The sequence below is a fragment of the Protopterus annectens genome, chromosome 6.part0 (assembly GCF_019279795.1).
Source record: "Protopterus annectens isolate FY-2018-M chromosome 6.part0, PAN1.0, whole genome shotgun sequence".
NCBI classification, from domain to species: Eukaryota; Metazoa; Chordata; order Ceratodontiformes; family Protopteridae; genus Protopterus; species Protopterus annectens.
The window spans coordinates 1,040,975,840-1,040,996,526 of NC_056737.1; the positions used below are offsets into that span (position 1 = coordinate 1,040,975,840).

At 41.5% G+C, this 20,687-nt stretch overlaps 1 protein-coding gene across 1 annotated transcript in view; it reads left to right on the forward strand.

Annotated features, from left to right (window-relative positions):
* Nucleotides 1-20,687, forward strand: part of SLC24A4 (solute carrier family 24 member 4) — a 1,237,943-nt gene that overhangs the window by 223,182 nt on the left and 994,074 nt on the right. The window contains exon 5 of the mRNA XM_044074649.1: nucleotides 2,889-2,963. Coding sequence (XP_043930584.1) covers nucleotides 2,889-2,963 — 75 coding nt within the window. The remainder of the gene's footprint in view (nucleotides 1-2,888; nucleotides 2,964-20,687) is intronic.

A 20,687-nucleotide genomic window follows, 5' to 3' on the forward strand; every position in this document is an offset into this window, starting at 1 on the left:
ATGCAAATATACCCCTCCAGCTAGTTACATATTCTAACTCCAAGATTGCACAGTGCTGGGGGAGAGACCTTTTCTGAACCCCAGTAATGTAGCATTCTCACACTACTGTTAATCAGCTGTTTTGTTGACCAGATTGCAGTGAGTCATACACGCACGTTATACAGATAGTGTGTGCGAGATGTATAATGGACAATTTTTAGCAAAGTTCTACCCATACAACACAAGAAAAATTATAGTTTTATATAAATGCATTCTATTACCATTTGGAAGTCAAAACTGAGTGCAACATGAAATGGAAACTACTTCATTCCTAAACTGTATATAAACAATTGAGTGCATCTATCTGTGTATAACATTCATACATACGTCTGTGTAGTTAATGTACATTACTTTTAATAAAGACTGCCAGAAAACTCAAAACTTGTCTTTCCCATTTTATTATAATCTCCATTTTTAAAATTCAGTAGACAGGTTCATACATTTAAAAGATAATTTGAAGATGCGATTCCAGTTGTAAAAGTCTGTCTTTGTACTGTGATAAGTTTCTAGTCAAACATTTACTTAAATATAAAATATTTCATTAATGATGTATTTTCCAGGTCTTATGGTTCTCAAGTGTTTTACATTTGTTAATTCATTCATCCATAAATTGTTATAATAGAGGTCTGGGTGATTATAATCCAATTAACTCCAGTAAGATAACTCGGGGGTATTCAGACTGAAATTTCTCTTATGTTACAGGAGCTGAATTTGTGAAAACAATGTGTGTGTGAATGAGAGGGGGAGGATAGAGGAATGGTGAGGATGCAAGGAGTAGAGGTGGCGAAGGTGGATGAGTTTAAATACTTGGGATCAACAGTTCAGAGTAATGGTGAGTGTGGAAGAGAGGTGAAGAAGAGAGAGTATAGGCAGGGTGGAGTGGGTGGAGAAGAGCATCAGGAGTGATTTGTGACAGACGAGTACCAGTAAGAGTGAAAGGGAAAGTCTACAAGAGGGTAGTGAGACCAGCTATGTTATATGGGTTGGAGACAGTGGCATTGACAAAAAGGCTGGAGTTGGAGCTGGATGTGGCAGAGTTAAACATATTAAGATTTGCACTGGGTGTGACAAGGGTGGACAGGATTAGGAACAAGTATATTAGAGGGTCAGCCCAGGTTGGAAGGTTTGGAGACCAAGCCAGAGAGGCAAGATTACATTGGTTTGGACGTGCTGAGGAGGGATGCTAGGTATATTGGGGAAAGGATGCTAAGGATGGAGCTGCCAGATAAGCGGAAAAGTGGAAGGCCTAAGATAAGGTTTATGGATGTGGTGAGAGAGGACATGCAGGTGGATGATGTGACAGAGCAAGATGCAGAGGACAGGAAGAAATGGAAACAGATGATCCGCTGTGGCGACCCCTAACTGGAGCAGCCGAAAGAAGAAGAATATGTAGCCATTTGAATAAACGGGTGATACATTTTTCTCAACACTTAGTTAAAAAAAATTCTTGAACTGTATATTTAAGTATTGCACCATCTTTATGCAGTGCATATGTAGCCCCAAAATGGCCAGGTTTCTTGATATTTTGTGCTGAATTTTGTATGCTACCGCATTTGACATTTAATCCTTCAAAAAATTCGATGAGACCTTTGCTTTTACTTGAACTGGTGCCACGACTGGCAGATGAATTTGGATTAATAAAACACATCACGTGTTTAAATAGATTTACAGAAAACACATCATCTGACCACAGTGCGCAGAGCCTAAAAAGATTAAAGCATATTTTCATAACTTAAACATTGCATCTATTGTATAAAGGAAAGCAAATGAATTTAAGACAAATTTTGGCTTTTTCCCTATAATGAAATGGGTAGTGGTTTCTGTTTAATTTAAATCCAGTGTTTATTTCCTTCACCCAGTTTATCTAAATATTGCTGTCCTGGTAAACATTTATTTAAAATGCTTTACCCTAGTTTGATCTGTGAACCTACTAGTTTCCAGCTCCTGTATGTTTGATAAGGCAAACTTTCCTTTCCATCAACATTAAGTGCCCTGCCTGCTTCAAATTCCTGGTTCTGGTTATCTTAAATGTTGTTGTAAACAGATGAATTGGCTTTCATTTGTTTTTAATGTAATTCTCAAGGTATCAAAAAAAAGTTAGTCTTTTAGTTGAATTCATAGCTTTTGGGAAACAACCCCTTATGCTGTACTGTTTAGTTTTAAAATGCTAAGCTTGGTGAACCTTGTGCGCAGATAGGTCCCAAGGCTGTTTTTAAATAATTTTAATATCAAAGGTAAGCAAGCAAGCAGGACATTTTCTGCATAATTGTACATTAGATGCTGTAAATGTTTTAAATTCCCAGATTTCTGAAGTCAGTCAGGTGAATTCCGTTTTCGTTATTTTTGGCCTATCATTTCAGTATTGGTGTCATAACTGTTATGTGTGCAACACAGTGGTAAGTCTTAATCTTTTATGGCAAGAAGATTTAGATAGAAGTAAAATATCCTTTTCATTTGAAGATGCTTGCCTTTTTTGTACCTTTGTTTGTAATGGCTTTGCCAAGTTATGAGGTAAATGGGCATAAGACATTTATAATTATTTACCTGTTATCTAACAGGCTTTTCTGTTTACATATTGTTAGCTTTTAGTATCAGAATATATTTGTCTCTTATGAAAGTTATTTAAATGTGTAAAGGGGGGGGTGTATGTTTTTTCTTTCAGTCTTGGCTTTTGAGTAGCCAGCCTAGTAACTGTGTGAAACTATCAGTAGTAATGTACAGCTTGCTCCATTCTGATTTGTATAATGCTCTTGTTTCATGTACAAATCTGAGTAACAAATGGGACTGATAGGGATGCTCACTCAGGTCAAAAGCATCTCTTTTCTGAAACATGTTTCCTTTATTTGCAGGTAGTACCTCTGGCTTGGTGGCCTTTGTTTCGGGATTCTTTCTGCTACACACTGGCTGTGATTTTGCTTATTATTGTAAGTTGATTCACAAAATTGTAATTCTTAAGTAAGAGTGCATTTTTCTCTGCAGAATAAATATTCTAGTTGTGTATAATGTGTAGTTGTACAAGATAGCACTATTTATAGAATCAAGGTCTAAAGCAAAACACAGACTTATTCTAGCACATTGTATTCAGTTCCCCTAGTGCTTCTTTTTCAAACCATGTGAAGGTACCATGGAAAATAACTAATGCCAAATGCTTTTCCAAGTAATGCTGTTAACTTAATTTCCAGTCATTAGTTTGTCTAATTTCTGGTCATTGTTCTAATCAAAGGACAAATGCAGAAGTAATGCCGTAGTGAAAGTGACACTGCTACATCCTCTATGTACTCTTCCTGCCAACCCTTATCCACTCAGTCAGCCTATTTGTTGTTGCAATAACTGATCACAGGAGGAAGTTGTCCAGGTAGACATCACTGTTCTCAATAGGCCCTTAACCCCCTCTTCCAGCAGCTGGCATACAATTTTGAATATTGGCCTGCAGCACTTTCTACTACAAGGATGCCTTTTCCCATGCACATCCCATTAAAATGTGTCTTGTATGTCCTACATCTATTTCTCCAGTAGGTAAAAGCATGCTCTGGTATGGAGCACCCCCTCCCCAAGAATGGACAAGTTGTTGGCAGCTTTTTATTCATACCTTTCACTGGCTGACTTTTCAGTGGTTGAGCCACCAATCAACAGTGTTACCTGGGTCATATACCGGGCTTCTGTCCTCTGCACCTTTGAGATGAATATTGTGATACTGCTTATTGGTTGATGTATTTAAGGAAGCATATTGTATTGCAAACTGAATGCACATAAGCATAGGGTTCCCTAGCCTGGTAGGGTATTTTTATCATGAGATTTGTGTATCTAGATTCTATAAACAGGCAGCTGTGTAAAGTAATACACAGAGGATGGCTGGAATTGTAGTTTAAAATGAAATATTTAACCTCTTTCTAGATGAAACAAAGTTTGCAGTAAGCAAGTAAGATTTGCTCTGAGCATGCATTTTACAAATGCTATTTATCGAGCTTTTGAGCTGGTCTGCAGAAGCACTGCATAAACGGGCGGCATATCTACAAAATCCTTTTTTGCAGTGTGCCTTGAGACTTTACTGACGAGTTGTTTTTCTTGAAAGCTGGTGGGGTGAAGTTAAAAACAGCTCACGTGTAATCTTATTTATTTATTTTTAACATGGGTAGAGTCATATGTATGCAATGTTATGTGGTACTGTAAGGGTGAAAACCCACCTGTCCCCTGAATGCAAACAGCAACTCAATACTAAAATCTGTGAGGTAATAAGGAAGCAGCTACATATATTAGTAGCAGCCTTTAAGAGCCTGCCAGGTAGGATATGTCTGAGAGCACTGTGGTACGCAACGGGCAATGAGCATAATACGGTGTAAAGAGTAGAACATGTGTAGTAAGTGTGCAAGTAAGGCGGTATCAGCACAGGTAAAGACTGCCCAGAGGAGAGTAGATAGTCAGCAAAAGAGGAAGAAAAAGCTGCAGAAAGCACCACAAGAGTAGTAAAAAAACATTAAAGCAACTTGAGTAAAATTAGAATGTTTTTAAATCCTGGTCATGCTAAAAAAGATAGACTAGCCCAACTCACTGGGTTATCAAATTCCAAATAAGTAGATCCTGATTAAACAGTATAGCTACTTTGATCTGCACTTAATCTGAGATGGTGAGGTGCCAGAAGAACTGCTCAGTTTGAGGGCTCTTTTGTGGGGGGGGGTGGTTGTACTTTGGAGGTTAGTGTACATGTAAAGCTTTGTTGTCCTCACTCTGCCATATGAAGGTAGGTAAATTAACACAGCCAAACAAACTTACTGATTATCAGCTGTTTTCAAGCTAATCCCCCCAACCAGCTTCAAAAGACATCTGTTAGAGAAGTCTCAAGGTATTCTACAGGCAAGGAATTTGCAGATATGGATGGTAGCCATTACTATTTTCAAGCTTATAGCAGAAATGACACCTTTCTGTAGGATTTTTCTAATTTTATTAAGCTTGTAAAAAACTGGTTCTCAATCATTACAATATTTGTTTACCTTTTGGCTTGAGAATTGGTAGTTTAGTTACAGTTGAAAGGACAAGTATGTATTTGGGGCAAGGAAGCCACAATTCATACATTGCAAATTCCTTGTTTCAGCTTTCAGCTGAAAATAGAGCAGGTAGAGTACAGCTAAAATGGACAGATTAAATTCTGAGCAGTTTTAACAAAAGTATGTATTAGTCACCTAATGTTTACCGAGGCATGGATAAGGGCAGTGGAAGTGGCAAGGTGGGCTTTAAGAAAACATTTACCAGTTTTGTCTTCAGCTGACTTGCGGTTATTGGGTCCTCTAAACCTCTTGTGAAAGTTAGCATGTTATATGGGTAAGGCTTGTTTTGTTTTTTGTTGCAACTATTTTCTGAATATGGAAATCCAGACCTAGAGAAGGAGAGGTTTCTCTGCATTTATTAATATAAAGTTAGACTTGTTTCAGACTCTGAATATGCATCACTTTTTCAGGATTACTGAAATGTTTTTCTGTTTTGTTTCTCTAATGAATTCTAATCAAATTGTGTATCCTGTTGTCTCGTGTTTTCTTCCCAGAGCTTATAGAGTGGTTTAACTATTTGATGTCCACCTATTAGTTGAGTAAATTCTTGGTGTTATAATAACTATAATATATACTTTTTTGTAACAATTGGAAGAAATAAAGAATAGGCTTTAAATTAGACAGGTGTTTAGTAATTGATGGGATGGGAGTCATCACATTTACTGCTAATACCTTAATGGTCTGCTGTGGGCCACACTATGATATTAATGTTTTATTTTGTTAACATTTACTAGTTTAGCTTTAGTTATTACTTTGGAAGCTAAAAACACAGGAGCTGTATTCATAATATGATTAGATATCAGAGCAGTCGCCTTCAGTAGACATGGCCATTTTGGTTGAAACAATGACAAATGGCCACTACAATTAGGTGACCATTTCTTCTACAGATGGTCTTTGTCCTAAAATCAGATGTATGGGACTGCACCTAAATTGTGATTATTCCAACGTAAGTGGGGGGAACCTAAAGTACAATGCTGACACTAGAAATTCACCACACAGTACTGAGCATTTGTAGAATAATAAAACAAAAATGAGCACACTGCATTGGTGAAGTGTGGAGCTAAGCTACACCCCAGTGTTGGTAACTACTTGGATGGGAGATTTGTACAGGACTCTTGACACAAAGCAGAGGTTGCAGGTGTAAAATACACAGTTTGGAAAGAAAAGTGCGTCTCTTTGCTGAAAAATGTTGGGTTAGGATATAGGTTAAACTCTTGGGTTTGTATTTTATCCCATTCAATGGTGATTTCAGTTGTAAAAGTACAGATGAAGCATGGAAGGGAAAACTGGATTTTGCCTTCAAACCTTCATGATTTTCAACTGAAGGCAAAATCCACAGCCAAGTGCAACAGTGTGTATGAAAGAGCAACTGTCAAATGTCACTATGGCTGCAAAATTAAAGGGGGGGGGTGAGATGCCTGTTGGCTGAAGAACAGCTAAACTTGCCACCTGCACTATACACTGAGCACTGTAAATTGTTACAACTAGAGAATGAAATGTGTACACAATATGTAGGGAACAGCAAACCAGTGGATTATATATGCAGGAAAAACGAGAACCTCTCAATCTTAACTTGGCAGGATTAAAGCAAATCCATAATTTCGATGTTAAGGATATATATTGTTTGCTTGGCAGAAACCTGCAAAACAGCAATTGCATCTATAAAAAAAAAAAAAAAAAAAAAAGACATATGCTAGACTACAGTACAGGTGACCTTAAATTTAAATAGTACCGACTCCAGGGGGAATACATAATATATGGAAAAATTAGCTAAAATATTCCTTATTCAGCTATAATGCATCTCTGTTCCAGTAGACTTATCTGGTATTGTGCAGCGTCTTTTAGCTTTTTTGACTTTTAAAATTTGTTTTTATTTTATTGCAGGTTCCACATTTTTGTTAAAATTTTGGTTTTATCAAAGTGGAAGTGCTGTACTGACTTTTTGGCCATGCTGACATTTCTAGCTTCCAACCTCTCCATATTTTGCAGCTTTGTTCATTTTTGGTTCTGCTTAAGAGCGAGAAACTTCATTGTGACGAAGAATGAAAGGGGCTGGTTGGCTGGAGGCACAGGGGACCATTGTACTATCCTGGGGGATGAGAAATCCTCCAGATAGCACAACTTTCATCTTGCACAAACCCCAGAAATATACATTAGTGATGAGGATTGTGTGAACTTCACTACAATTGTGATATTAAAGCTAGTGCCCTGGCACTTGCCACACAAAACATATGAAGTGCATACTGTGACAAGGAAACGTTTTCAGACTGTGGTGGTAAGATGGTGCACTTGCAGGGAAGAAATTGAGTTGTACTAGTAAAACCAATGTTCTTAGAGGTAAAAGTATCTCCCCTATTTTACATCTTGGTATTGAAAAACCAGTCCCTGATTACATTAAAGAAAGCACTGCAGATGCTTTTTGGAGTTTTAGTAGAGAAAAATCAGAAAAGAATCTATTCGATGGGATACAAGGACAAGATAGACTTCAGTAGTACATATATTTTGACTTCCAGTGGCTCCCTATTGAAATGTCAGCACTCAAAATGCTAAGTGCTGACAAGCTAAAAAACAGACATAAATCACAGACGAGCCAATCTCTAAAATCGCTGCTCTTAAAACTTTTTTGCAGATGGGTAAGCTCCCTTGCACCACCCACACCGCACCCTAAAACTTGTATACCAACTCCATAATTTCCATATCTCTGGGAAAATGGAATATTCTGAGAAATGACATCTTGGACTTAGTATTTGTCCATTCTTTCAGCCATTCAGTATCTGCATTTCTGGATTTGATGCAGCTGGTCCTAACATTTCAAATGGTTACCTTCTGGTGTGCTTTATGATAGTAGTGAAAACTGAGTAATAATTTAGATGTTATGGATATATTCTGGGTTTGGTTGGCAGAACAAATGATATATTCTAAGGAAAGATTTATGACTGGAAGAAAATTAGTTTCATCTTTTTTCCCAATTTTGAAAGAAACTGTTTTTATCATGGAATGCAGTTGGATTAGCAGTGCAAAAAAAAAAAAAATTATGGGAAGATAAGAGACAACTTCCAATATAAGGATATTGAGTATTTAAAAAAAAAATTAAATGAGCCCAGAGAATTCTAGATTAAAAATGTTTAGGCTTTTTCAGTTCCAGCAATTTAAGGTGTAGGCATGTAACAGAAGGTTTTATAGTTTAGATAAAGGTCAGTTGTGGTTTGGATCCTAAGCTTATCAAAAGACTCAAGTTACTCTTGCCACCCCCATAGTGCCTTTTTTAGGCAAGGCTCAAATTCTAAACCTACCACCCTAGAACACAAAAAAGGAAAAAACTAAGGGTAATGCTGCTCAATGCCAGAAGTCTAAATCTCAAAATGCACGCACTCGAGGCCCTTCTCAGTATGGAGAACATCGATGTCTGTGCTGTGACAGAAACCTGGTTCAAGGCTCCTGAGAGCACCCCAGCGCTATCAGGTTTTACCTCATATCATGCGTTCCGGCCCCAAAATCCGGACAATACCAAGAAAGAAGGGGGGGTATCCATATTCATCAAGGACACCCACACCTCAAGACTGGTGGCAACGCACGATGCATCGGAGACCATCCAGGTGCAATTAACCATAGGCAAGACTGCTCTGCAAATTGTAGCATGTTACAGGCCACCCTCACAAACTCAGGAAACTCACATGGCCTTCCTGAAAACACTAGAGGGATAAATGTATCACCAAACACCATCATACTAGGTGACTTCAATTACCCTAATATAGACTGGGAACACTACTCAAGCCCAAACACCCTAGCCCAAAAGTTCCTGGAATTCATAAACTCAAATGCCATGGAACAACTAGTCACCATCCCCACAAGAGGAGATAACATACTTGATCTCATCATCACGAATATGGGAGCACAATGTTCAACACGGAAGTATACCCCTCACTGGTGAGATCAGATCACAAACTAATCTCGCTGGAGGTCCTCATCCCACCCCACCTGAAATAAAAAAGACCACAGTAAAGAACTTCTCAAAAGCCGATTTCACACTTCTAAAGACTAGTGTGGTCTCCTTTCAGGCCCCGAGCGGAAAACAATACTCAAGCCGCTGAATCACTTACAAACGCCTTCTACCAGCACCTGCAGGACTGCATGGATAAGGCAATCCCAAGAAAAACAAAGACTCTTTGTACCAAAGGCAAGCGTCCAGTCTGGTGGACCCCAGCCATAAACAAACTCTACAACAAAGGAGGAAGCTACTACAAGATAGAGCAAAATCCTTAAAAGGTAAGACACCCTTGATCACTATAAGTAAAAACTAAGAGCTCTCATAAAATCATCCAAAGCAAATTTCAAGAGAAAAATAGCTAAAGACTCAAAAGACAATCATAAGGCCTTCTTTAGCTATGTTAGAAACCTAGGAGGAAACTCCCAGATATGCTCAGAACTAGTTCAAAATGATGTGAAGATTACTGATCCTACAGACATTGCCAACATACTGGCTGACAGGTTCAGTGCAAACTTCTCCCCCCCCCAAAGGAGAGATATCTATACCAAAAAAGTGCAGCCCCCCAAACATCTCCAGCGCCCAAGTGAGAACTGCTCTCTCCAAAGCAAAAAACACAGCATCCATGGGGACCCAATGGTGTCCCTGGCTGTGTGCTCCACGAACTCAATGAGGAATTAAACCCACAGCTAGGACAGCTGTTTAATCAAAGTCTTACCTCTGGATACGTACCCAGGGAGTGGCGCACTGCAACTGTGGTCCCACTTCACAAAGGCGGTGCCTCCACAGACCCTGGAAATTACCGGCCCATTAGCTTGACAAGCCTTATCTGCAAAGCCATGGAGAGGATCATAATGGACCTCATAAATAAAGACATAGGGAATTTGCAGACTTTGGATCCAACCCAGTTTGGCTTTGTCAAAGGCAGATCATGCCTTTTAAACTTGGTTGACTTTTTCGAAACAGTCACCAAAGCCATTGATGAGGGAAAGGCAGTCCATACAGCCTACCTCGATCTGGCTAAGGCCTTCGATACAATACCCCACTCGGGTATCATTGAAAAACTCATCAGCTTAAATGCTAACCCATACATCACAAGATGGGTTGCAAACTGGCTGAGTGACAGAACCCACAGGGTCAGAGTTGCTGGCGCCATGTCAGACTCAAAGCCTGTCACAAGTGGTGTCCCACAGGGCTCAGTCCTGGGCCCACTCTTGTTTGGCATCTACTTTTCCGAAGTACAAGCAAACACAGGAGGGTTATGGCTGACAAAGTTTGCAGATGACTACAATGCCATAGTAGAAAACACATCTGACACAGATATCCTTTAGAAGGGTCTCACAGAAACGGATAACTGGTGCCAGAGCCACGGCCTAAAGTTAAATGCCAAAAAATGCATAGTCATACCCTTCGGAAAAACAAGGTTACCCCTAGCTACCAAATAGGTGGCAATCCACTGAGCACAGAAGAAGTTATCAGGGACCTGGGAACCCAGGTTGATAGTAGTCTGTCATTCGACACCCATGTAGCTAAAGTAGTTAGGAAGTCCTTCTACATTGCCCACCTTATCATGAAGGGATTCTCATCTAGATCAAGGGAGGTCATAGTCTCCCTTTACTCATCACTCATCAGACCAATGATTGAGTACAATGCCCCATTCGGAATGTATCTGACCCGACACTTGCAGCAGCTGGAGAGGCCACAAAAGTTCCTCACCAAAAGGATAAAGGGTCTCAAAATCTGTCCTATGCTGCCCGACTGAAAGAACTCCAGCTCTATTCAGTCGCACGCTTGCTCAGAGGTGACCTTTGCCTAACATACAAGGCCATGTCAAACCCAGATTTGATGAATATGCTTCACCTCAAAAAATCTAGATCCATCAGAGCCACAAGGCCAGGAGACTTAAACCTCGACACGGCTATTAATAGGACGTGCTGGAGAGATAGATTCATCACCCAAAGACTCCCTATGCTGTGGAACAAAATCCCGGTACATGTGAGGCAGAGCACCTCGCTGGCCTTGTTCAAGAGAAATCTTGACCAATGGATGGGAGATCGCAGATATACCCCAGGAATTACCTCAGTGTCACTGCTCGACAGAGGCACAGCAAAATAATGGGTATAGTTCCCCATACTAAAGGGGTGGCGTAAGCCACAAAACAATGGGCTAGGCTTATAAATGCCCTCGGGCAGATAGCCTAGTATGAACCTATGAACCTATGAACTTGACACATTACTAGCAGGCATGCAGTAATCATGACTATTTATAAAATATATGGTGGAGATGAACTGGAATTTATGGTAAATTTCGAACTGTTTTGAAAGAGTGGAGAGAATGCTTGCAGAGAAACATGAAATTAGTTTTACGGAGGTTTTTTTAAGTTAAGTACTTTTGGTTGAAATTCAGAAAGGTTTAGCAAGAGTACAGGAGTCTGAAGTGAATATAAAGGCAAGGAAGTTTATGACCTAAAGAGACAGACAAGTAACTACAACTTTTTATTTTGTAGGGTGGTCTGTTTCTTATGCTATGCCCACAGGATGATCCCAGAGGACATAGAGACAGGGGTCTCTCAAGCCTAAACGTTGTGTAACTGGTTTTGCATAAGAAAGTCTCTGTGTTAGATTGATGTATTGGATGCATAGTTTTAGTGCTGTCTAGGAGAAAGAGGTTCTCGGAGTACTCGGACAGCGTCTCATAATCATTCCACTATGTAAAAGAGGTCTCCCAGAATGTATAGCCAGTAAATTTGGCTGACAATTCATTACAAGTATTTGCTGAAGTTTAAAAAGTTGAAAGACATGAAATTGCATTCCTAACTAGCCTACAAACAGAATGCAAAATGATTTGCTTTCTTCCCTCTTGCAACTCCTTTGGGCATCTACTGTGGTGCACAATATACTGTAGATAGGAGAACATGGATCACAGACTGCACACCATGGCAGGGCTAGCCCATTGACAGTGTATAAAATGGCTCTAGGCGATTTGATCATCTTCACTAATGTTGCCAAATGGGAATGGGTATTTTCTGATAGGGGAGTTCAGGACCCAGTCTACTGACATATGTCCGAGACGTGTGTTAATGGTGGGAGGAGTGTATCTGCTTCTACTGGCCAGTGTATGCCTGCCATAAAGCCTGGTGGCTCTGGGTCAATAAGCTACTTGGCTAGCTGGTGTTCAGTTGTCCAGCTTGTGTTACCTGGGATAGCCATGCTGGGTGAAACCTGTATGTAAAACCTATCAGCCTGCCAAAATTGCTACTGTTAATGTAGGTTCATTGGCAGGATGGAACTTGGAAGTGGATAACATTATGGTAAGGGGGAGCTAGACATCCTGTGTATCCAGGAGATGAGATGGAAGGGCACTGCAGCAAAGATGCTTGGCTTGGAATCCAGAGTCTGCTCTCAGGAGGAAGACGAGCTTGAAATGCTGTGGGAATTATGATGGAGAGGCTTCAGAAGGCAGTGAGGGATGTAATAAGAATTAGTGACAGACTAACGACAGTCAGACTTCAGCCTAACGATAGGGCAGTATTCATAATCTCAGCCTATGCCCCACAGCAGGGCTGAGATAGGAAGAGAGTGTATTCAGACAGCAGTCGCAGGACCTACTAGATAAAGGACAACATTAATTGGTATTGATAATGGGCAATTTGAATGCACTTATCGGGGCAGACAGAACAGGATATGAGGACTGCTTTGGGTCCACATCGGTGTGGTAGCAGGAATAATGGAGAGTCCATTCTAGCCTTCTGTCTGGCAAATGTCCTGATAGTAGGGAATATATGGTTCAAAAAGAGACGCACAAGATCACGTACAAGAGTGGCAAATATGCAACTCAAGCAGCCTTCCTCCAAGTAGGGAAAAGGGCAATGGGGTAGAATCAGTGATTGCAGAGTCATCCCAGCAAAACAGTCTGACTACAGCAAAAACCACTGGCTGCCATAATCAGCTGTAAGCAGTGGTTAGAAAAGGCTCGAAGGTCAACTGAGACCACGCTGAAGACCTTGAAGTTGACCAGAGAGAGAACACTTCAGTTTAAAGAATTACTCAGGGCACTGGCACCTCATGAAGAAGAGGAAATAGAGTTGAAAAATGGCAGCACCACAAAGCAGTATGTGTGAGGTCTGCAGAACAGATGTGACCAAGCCAGATATGGTATCAGGGTACATAAGGAAAGCTGATGGTGGATGTAGAAGCCCAGGAAGCCATCAAAAGAAAGGAGTGCAGGAAAAAGTGAGAGACCAAAAAGACAGACAAGGATAGGAAGGAATACTATGTGGTTAAGCAAGGAGTTGCAATAGCAAAGAACAAGGCATCAGATGCACTCTACCAACTTCTGGAAAGTGACTCTGTAGATGGCACAAAGAAGCTCTATTAGGTTGCAAAGCAAATACAAAGGAATGCCAGCAAAAACTTGCTCAAGAAGGCCACAGGACATCAAAGGCAGATGGAAGGAGTACTTCCAGCAGCTTCTGAATAAAGAAAACCCCACAGAAGCTGTGCTGCACCTGGAAAATGAAGTCTGGAAAACCATGGACTCTGATGGGACTACATGAAGATATGATAGATACTGGGTGAGATAAGAGGAGAAATGGCTCCTGAGTACTTACTGTGGAAAGACAGGTGCATCCTAGATGACTTAGAATACTACTACTGGTGCCATCCAGACTCTGCTACACTTTGCTGTGAAGGAAAGGTTAGTTTGTTTATATTTTTTGTATTACTGTATTGCCTTTCTATATTTTGAATACTGTAGTTTGTTTTCTTTACCTTGTGTTTTGCTTGCATTCTGTTTTAACAGCATATTAAAACTTCAAAAGAGACCACAGCTCTCTCTGTTCTGAGTTAGGCAGAAATAAGAACTGAATAATTAAGGACTCATTCATAAGACAGAAGAGGTCACTTAAGGTTAATCACTTGTTAACAGAGGGGGTGGAGCTAGGAACTAAAATTTCTATTTAAGGAGTAAACTAAAACATTTCAGAGCTTTACCAGAAAGGCTCATCCAGACTCTGCTACACTGTCTTTCTAGTTGCCCGCCTCTTATGTTAATCTGACCATATATCTCATTTCTCTCTACTTTCACTGGCTTATGTGAGTAATCACAAAATCATCATTTTTGAAATCCTACCCCTTCAATTATTTAAATTTATTGGCCATCCTACAGTATTTCATAGTACCAAAATTCAAAAGTGACCACCCCTTTCAATCCATCTTGATGTTTTAAAAATAGTAACTCTCCACTAAACCTTAACTTTTTAAATAGGTAAAACTCAAGTTACCTACTTTCACATCTAACTTCTCTAGTGCACACTGCAGTGCATTCTTTTCAATCTTACCTTTAAGCATCCCTGTGACTAGCACTTTCTCTAATACCTGCTGGAAAGCACTAGGAAGCCTTAAACTCATACAAACACTGAACTCTCCTTGTTAATAAGGAGAAATTAATAGTAGGCACTAAACGGCCTATAATTGCAAAGTACCTTGCTAAGGAAACGGCTCCTGTACTTTACAAAGAAAAAAAAAAAGCCCCAAACCAGGCATGTCCAAGGGTCAGCTTCTGGTGATTTCTCCTGTCCACCTGGTGAATCTGGGCATACTGGGGCAATGCAGCAATTGCCTCATGTACACAGACAACCCTCTCCTCCTACCACCCAACACTACAACCTGTGAGAGATGCACTTACATAGCCAAAATGGAAGCAAAGCTCTCTCCACCCAAGATTGTGCTAAACAGTCAAGAGGAGAAGGTTAACACCCACACTACACCTCAAGCAACACATAGCCCTTCTAAACCCGCACCACCAACACCCACATATAGCAACACTAAATCCACATATGCAGAGGCCCTTAACTGTAACCTGCCCAAGCAACAAAGACCTCTGAAGCTGAAACGCAAACAAACACCAATCACAACCAATGTGTCACATAGTTCACAGCACCAGTGTGCCACCCAGCAACAGCCCCTAAGGCAAGACAATGTACCTAACACTTTAGTCATAGGTGACTCTATAGTCCGGCACACTGATGTCCCTCTCACCAGATTGAATAAGGAGAAAATTACAGTCAGCTGCCTGTCTGGTGCCAGGATCCGCCACATAACGCATGCACTCAAGTCACTCCACAACAAGTACAAATATGACTCTGTCATTGTCCATGTTGGAGTGAATGACTTGAGACATACCTCCCTGGACTACATGCAGAGAGACATGGAAGAGCTCTCGGATCATGTGGCCCAGGCAGGTATGACCCTAGCCCTGAGTAGCATCCTGCCTTTGCCCAGAATGATACCACAATATAAGGATAAAATGATTGACTTCAACAATTGGCTAAGCTTATGGTGTCATTCAAAGGGGATCCAGTATCTGTCTGCCTGGGATGACATGATTGACAGACCACGATGCTTTGCCAGAGATGGTCTGCACCTGTCGCCCCTGGGATTCAGGTTACTGGCTAAGGCTCTTGCCACCCCTATAGTGCCTTTTTTAGGCAAACTTCAAAGGACAAAACCACCACCGTAACAGGTACAAGCATGCAAAATCTGAAGGTAATGCTACTCAATGCTAGAAGTCTAAACCTCAAAATGCACTCTCTCGAGGCACTCCTAAAAATGGAGAACATCGATATCTGTGCAGTAACTGAGACCTGGTTCAAGGCTCCAGAGAGCACCCCTGCAAATACCAGGCTACAACTCTTACCACACTTTTCGGCCACCAAACCAGGACCGAAACACTAAAGGTGGAGGAGTGTCAATATTCACCAAGGATATTCACACCACCAGGTTAGTTGGCCAACATAATGTGTCTGAAATTCTCCAAGTGCAACTAACACTAGGTAAGACTGCAATCCAAATTGTAGCTTGCTACAAATCCCCCACCATACCCCAAGATTCTCACTACACCTTTTTAAACATACTGGAAAATATTAAGATAGAACCAAACACCCTAATACTGGGTGATTTTAACTACCCTGCCATTAACTGGGAAAACTACTTGTGTCCCAACACCTTTGCGCAACGGTTCTTGGAATTCATAAATTCCAATGCCCTGGATCAACTAATCCATAGGTCCCACCAGGGGCTCCAATATCCTAGACCTGGTCATTACCAACATGGCAAATCAATGCACCATACATATGGTCACCCCCTCGTTAGTCAGGTCTGACCATAAGCTAATCACCCTCAACATCCACATCCCACACCCCCACCCCCCAGTAAAGAAACCACCATAAAAAACTTCTCCAAAGCCAACTTCATGCTACTCAAGTCAGAAGTGACAAACTTCATGACACCCATGCAGACGGGAACTGAAAGTTCAACTGCTGAATCCTAGACTAAGGCACTGTACGAGCACATCCATTCATGCATGAATCGTGCCATCCCAAATAGAACCAAAATGCTCTCATCCAAAAAAAGGAAGCCAATCTGGTGGTCCCCTGCCATAAACAAACTTTACAACAAAAAGAAGAAACTTTTGCAGAAAAGAGGAAAATCCCAGGATGCAAAAAACTCCCTTACTAGCCTCAGTAAGAAACTGAGATGCCTCATAAAATCCTCCAAAGCTAGTTATGAAAATAAAATTGCCAAAGATTCCAAAGACAACCACAAAGCATTCTATAACTATGTCAAGAATCTAAATGGCAATGCTCAGATCTGCTCTGAGCTAAAACAGAATGGCAATAAATATACTGATCCAAAGGATATTGCCAATATCCTGGCAGATCGATTCAGTGCCAACTTCACCCCCTCTCACCCCCTAAATGGCCCATCTCAATACCGGAAGATTGCCAAATTCCAGTAATAACGGCCACACAGGTACAAAACACACTCTCTAAAGCCAAGAATACAGCATCCATGGGACCAGATGACATCCTGGGCTGTGTACTACATGAACTACAATATGAACTGGCACCTCACCTAAGTGTCATGTTTAATCATAGCCTCACCTCAGGTTTCGTGCCCACTGAGTGGCGCAGAGCTACAGTTATCCCAATCCACAAGGGGGGATCCACCTTGGATCCCGGAAACTACCGCCCCATCAGTCTGACGAGCCTTATCTGCAAGGCCATGGAGCGTATTATCATGGAACTTATAAACAAAGACATTGGCAACCTTCAAACACTGGACCCCACCCAGTTTGGGTTTGTGAAGGGCCGATCTTGTCTCCTGAACCTGATTGACGTCTTTGAATCAGTCTCCAGAGCCATGGACAAGGGTAAGGTGGTCCACACAGCCTATCTAGACCTTGCCAAGGCCTTTGACACCATCCCCCACTCTGGAATCATAGATAAACTTACTAAGTTGGGTATTAATCCCTATGTCACCCAATGGGTTGCTAAATGGCTTACTGATAGAACCCACACTGTAAAAGTAGCCGACTCCAAATCCAGCTCCAGACAAGTGACAAGTGGAGTACCTCAGGGTTCAGTCCTGGGGCCGCTCTTGTTTGGCATCTACTTCTCTGAAGTACAGGTCAACACTAAGGGACTCTGGCCAGCAAAGTTTGCAGATGACTGCAAACTGGGAGCCATTATTGAATCCCCAAATGATGTGGATACTCTACAAAAGGGCCTTACAGAAACAGATGCTTGGTGCCAGAGCCATGAGCTCAAGCTCAATGCCAAGAAATGTATTGTTATCCCCTTTGGGAAAAAACATGTATCCATGAATTACCATATAGGCGGCAGTACACTAAACACAGAAAGTGTGATAAGAGACTTAGGGACACAGGTGGACAGTGGTCTCACCTTCGATAACCACATCGCCACAACAGTCAGGAAATCCTTCTATGTGGCACACCTCATCATGAAGGGCTTTTCATCCAGAAAAAAGGAGGTCATTGTCCCACTGTACTCATCCCCTCATTAGACCCATTATAGAATACAACGCCCCATTTGGTATGTACCTCTCAAGACATCTGCAACAACTGGAAAGGCCTCAGAAATACCTCACTAAAAGAATCACAGGCCTAAAGCAGATGCCCTACGCTGACCGCCTTAAAAACTCCAGCTATACTCTGTCGCATATCGTCTACTCAGAGGCGATCTCTGCTTAACATACAAGGCCATGTCAAACCCAGAGCTGTTGGACATGCTACACTTAAAGAAATCCCAATCCCTCAGAGCTACACGCTCCAGGGATCTAAACCTTGTCATCACAATAAACAAAACATGCTGGAGGGATAGGTTCCTGACCCAGAGACTCCCCAGACTCTGGAATAGATTGCCCATACATGTCAAGCAGAGTGCCTCTTTGGACCTCTTCAAGAGGAACCTTGACGATTGGATGGGAGAAAGGAAATTCACCCCAGGGATCACATCAGTCGCCCTGCTAGACAGGGGTCCAGGAAAGTAAATAATGTGGGAAGAAATGGCCAGGGAATTGTTATGGCTAGGCTTGTATAGGCCCTAGGGCTGATAGCCTAGTACCAACCTATGAACAAAAGGGGGCATTGATACAACTTGACTTTTGACCACCATGTTGTTTCCGTTGTACAGAAAGCTTTCTACTTGGCCCACCTCATAAGTAAGGGTATGTTATCCAGGGACAACGTCATAACATCATCCCCCTGTATTCTTCCCTTATAAGGTCCATTATTGAATACAGTGCCCCATTCGGCATGTACCTTGCAAAGCACATGCTGCTGGAGAGACCGCAAAGGTTCCTCACCAGCAGAATCCACGACCTCAAAAATCTACCATACACAGGCTAAAAGCCCTATCCCTCTACTCAGTTTCATAAGACTCTTCAGAGTTGACCTCTGGCATACAAGACCATCTCGGACCCCACATTGATGGGACTGCTGCATATCTGCAACTCAAGCTCCACTCGAGTAACCTGCACATGTGACCTCGACTTGGTATGTGACATCAATAGGACTTGTTGGCAGGGCAGATTTGTGTCCCAGAGATTCCCCCATCTGTGGAATAGACTCCCTTTCCACGTCCAGCAGAGAGTACCTCTTAAGCAAAACCTGGATAACTGGATGGGATTCCACCCGTGTCCCTGCTGGACAAGGGGCATCAGGTGCTGATTTGTCTAAACATGGGCTAAACTCTTGGCTAGGCTTATGTCTTCAGGGCCAATAGCCTAGTAACTTTCTATGATCCTGATCACAACTGTGGGCAGTACCGAGGTATCAAACTAGTGTCACATTGCATAATAGTTGTGGAAAACTCTGATAAATATGCATAGTAGTAAAATGTAATATGGGAGGTGAGCAGTTCAGATTCATATCGGGATTTGGCGTGAATGACCTGACGTTTGCAGTGAAGCAGATAGTTGAGAAGAAGCTACAGATGAGCGAGTCCAACTGGGCATTCCTAGATTTGGTGAAAGCATATGACAAGGTCCAAAAGAAGATGATTTGGGCAGCCCAGTGACTTGTGTACAAACAGTGTTTGGCCTCACACAGGGATTCCCAGTGGGAGTGGATGTGCATCAGGGTTAATCTCTGAACTCCCTGCTGTTCATACTGGTGATGGACTAGATTCGCAAATGGGTCAGAGGAGGCAGATCAACAAAGTAGCTGTTTGACAATGATGTGGCATTACAGGCTGACTCTGAGCAAGAACTTTAGTTTTGCATTCTATCCCCCTATCCTTTGCTGAAGGCACTTGAGATGAAACTGAGTACTGAAGACAGTTGTAATATCAGCAAATGGAAAGCTGAAGAAGCTGAGAATTGAAATAGAAGGAAAATAGAACTGCTAGTGGAACAGGTTAACAGCTTCAAGTATCTGGGAGGGGTGGCCAAGTCTGAATGAGGAGGTCAAACTAGAATCGGAGGGGATGCATCCAACTGGCACAATGGCAGATATAGTACACGACAGAAGATTGCCAAAGAAGCTGAAAAGTAAGCTGTACAAAACAGTTGTGTGACCTGTAGTACTGTATGGTACAGAAACCTGGACAGTAAAGGCAAAAGAGTTGAAGAAGCTAGAGGTGATGGAGATGAAGGGCCTGAGACAGGTGGTAGGATGCACACTGTGGGACAGATGAAATGAGGATACAAGACCAGAAGCCAGAGGAGCTTCAGTTGCTGAAAAGGTCAGAGAGAACAGATTATGATGGTTCAGGCATGTGCAGAAAAGCCAAAGACATTCTGGTGAAGATTATTTGGGACAAATTATGATGGTTTGGGTAAAGAGGTGGATGTATTGTGTGAGCGAAGACCTGAGACAATCTGGCATGAATGTTGAAGGCAGGAGAGTGGCATTGAATAAAGAGAAATGGTGACACTTGACACAACACACTGACCCCATATAGAAAATGGGAAAAGGGGGGGGCGGGGGGGTATTTTATCTTGCAACATATGGTAAAAGAATGAACAAAAATCCATGTACAAGTTTTATATCTTTGTCTAGACTTAGGTTCTACATCCTGGCTTAAATGAGACTAAAAACTGTTTTTAAATAGAAATTAATAGAAATTTCTGCGCTGTATAGCTCAGCCTGGGCACAGCAGAAAATTCAAAAAAGTCATTTGTTGACTAAATTTGAATTAAAGAAAGAGGATGTGCATAGCACTAATTTAGTACTTTGGCTATTTTTGTAAGCTAATTTTGCTCCATCTTAGCATACAAGATACACTGGTGTTATTGACCGTTGCAAGTCACTTAAGTTTA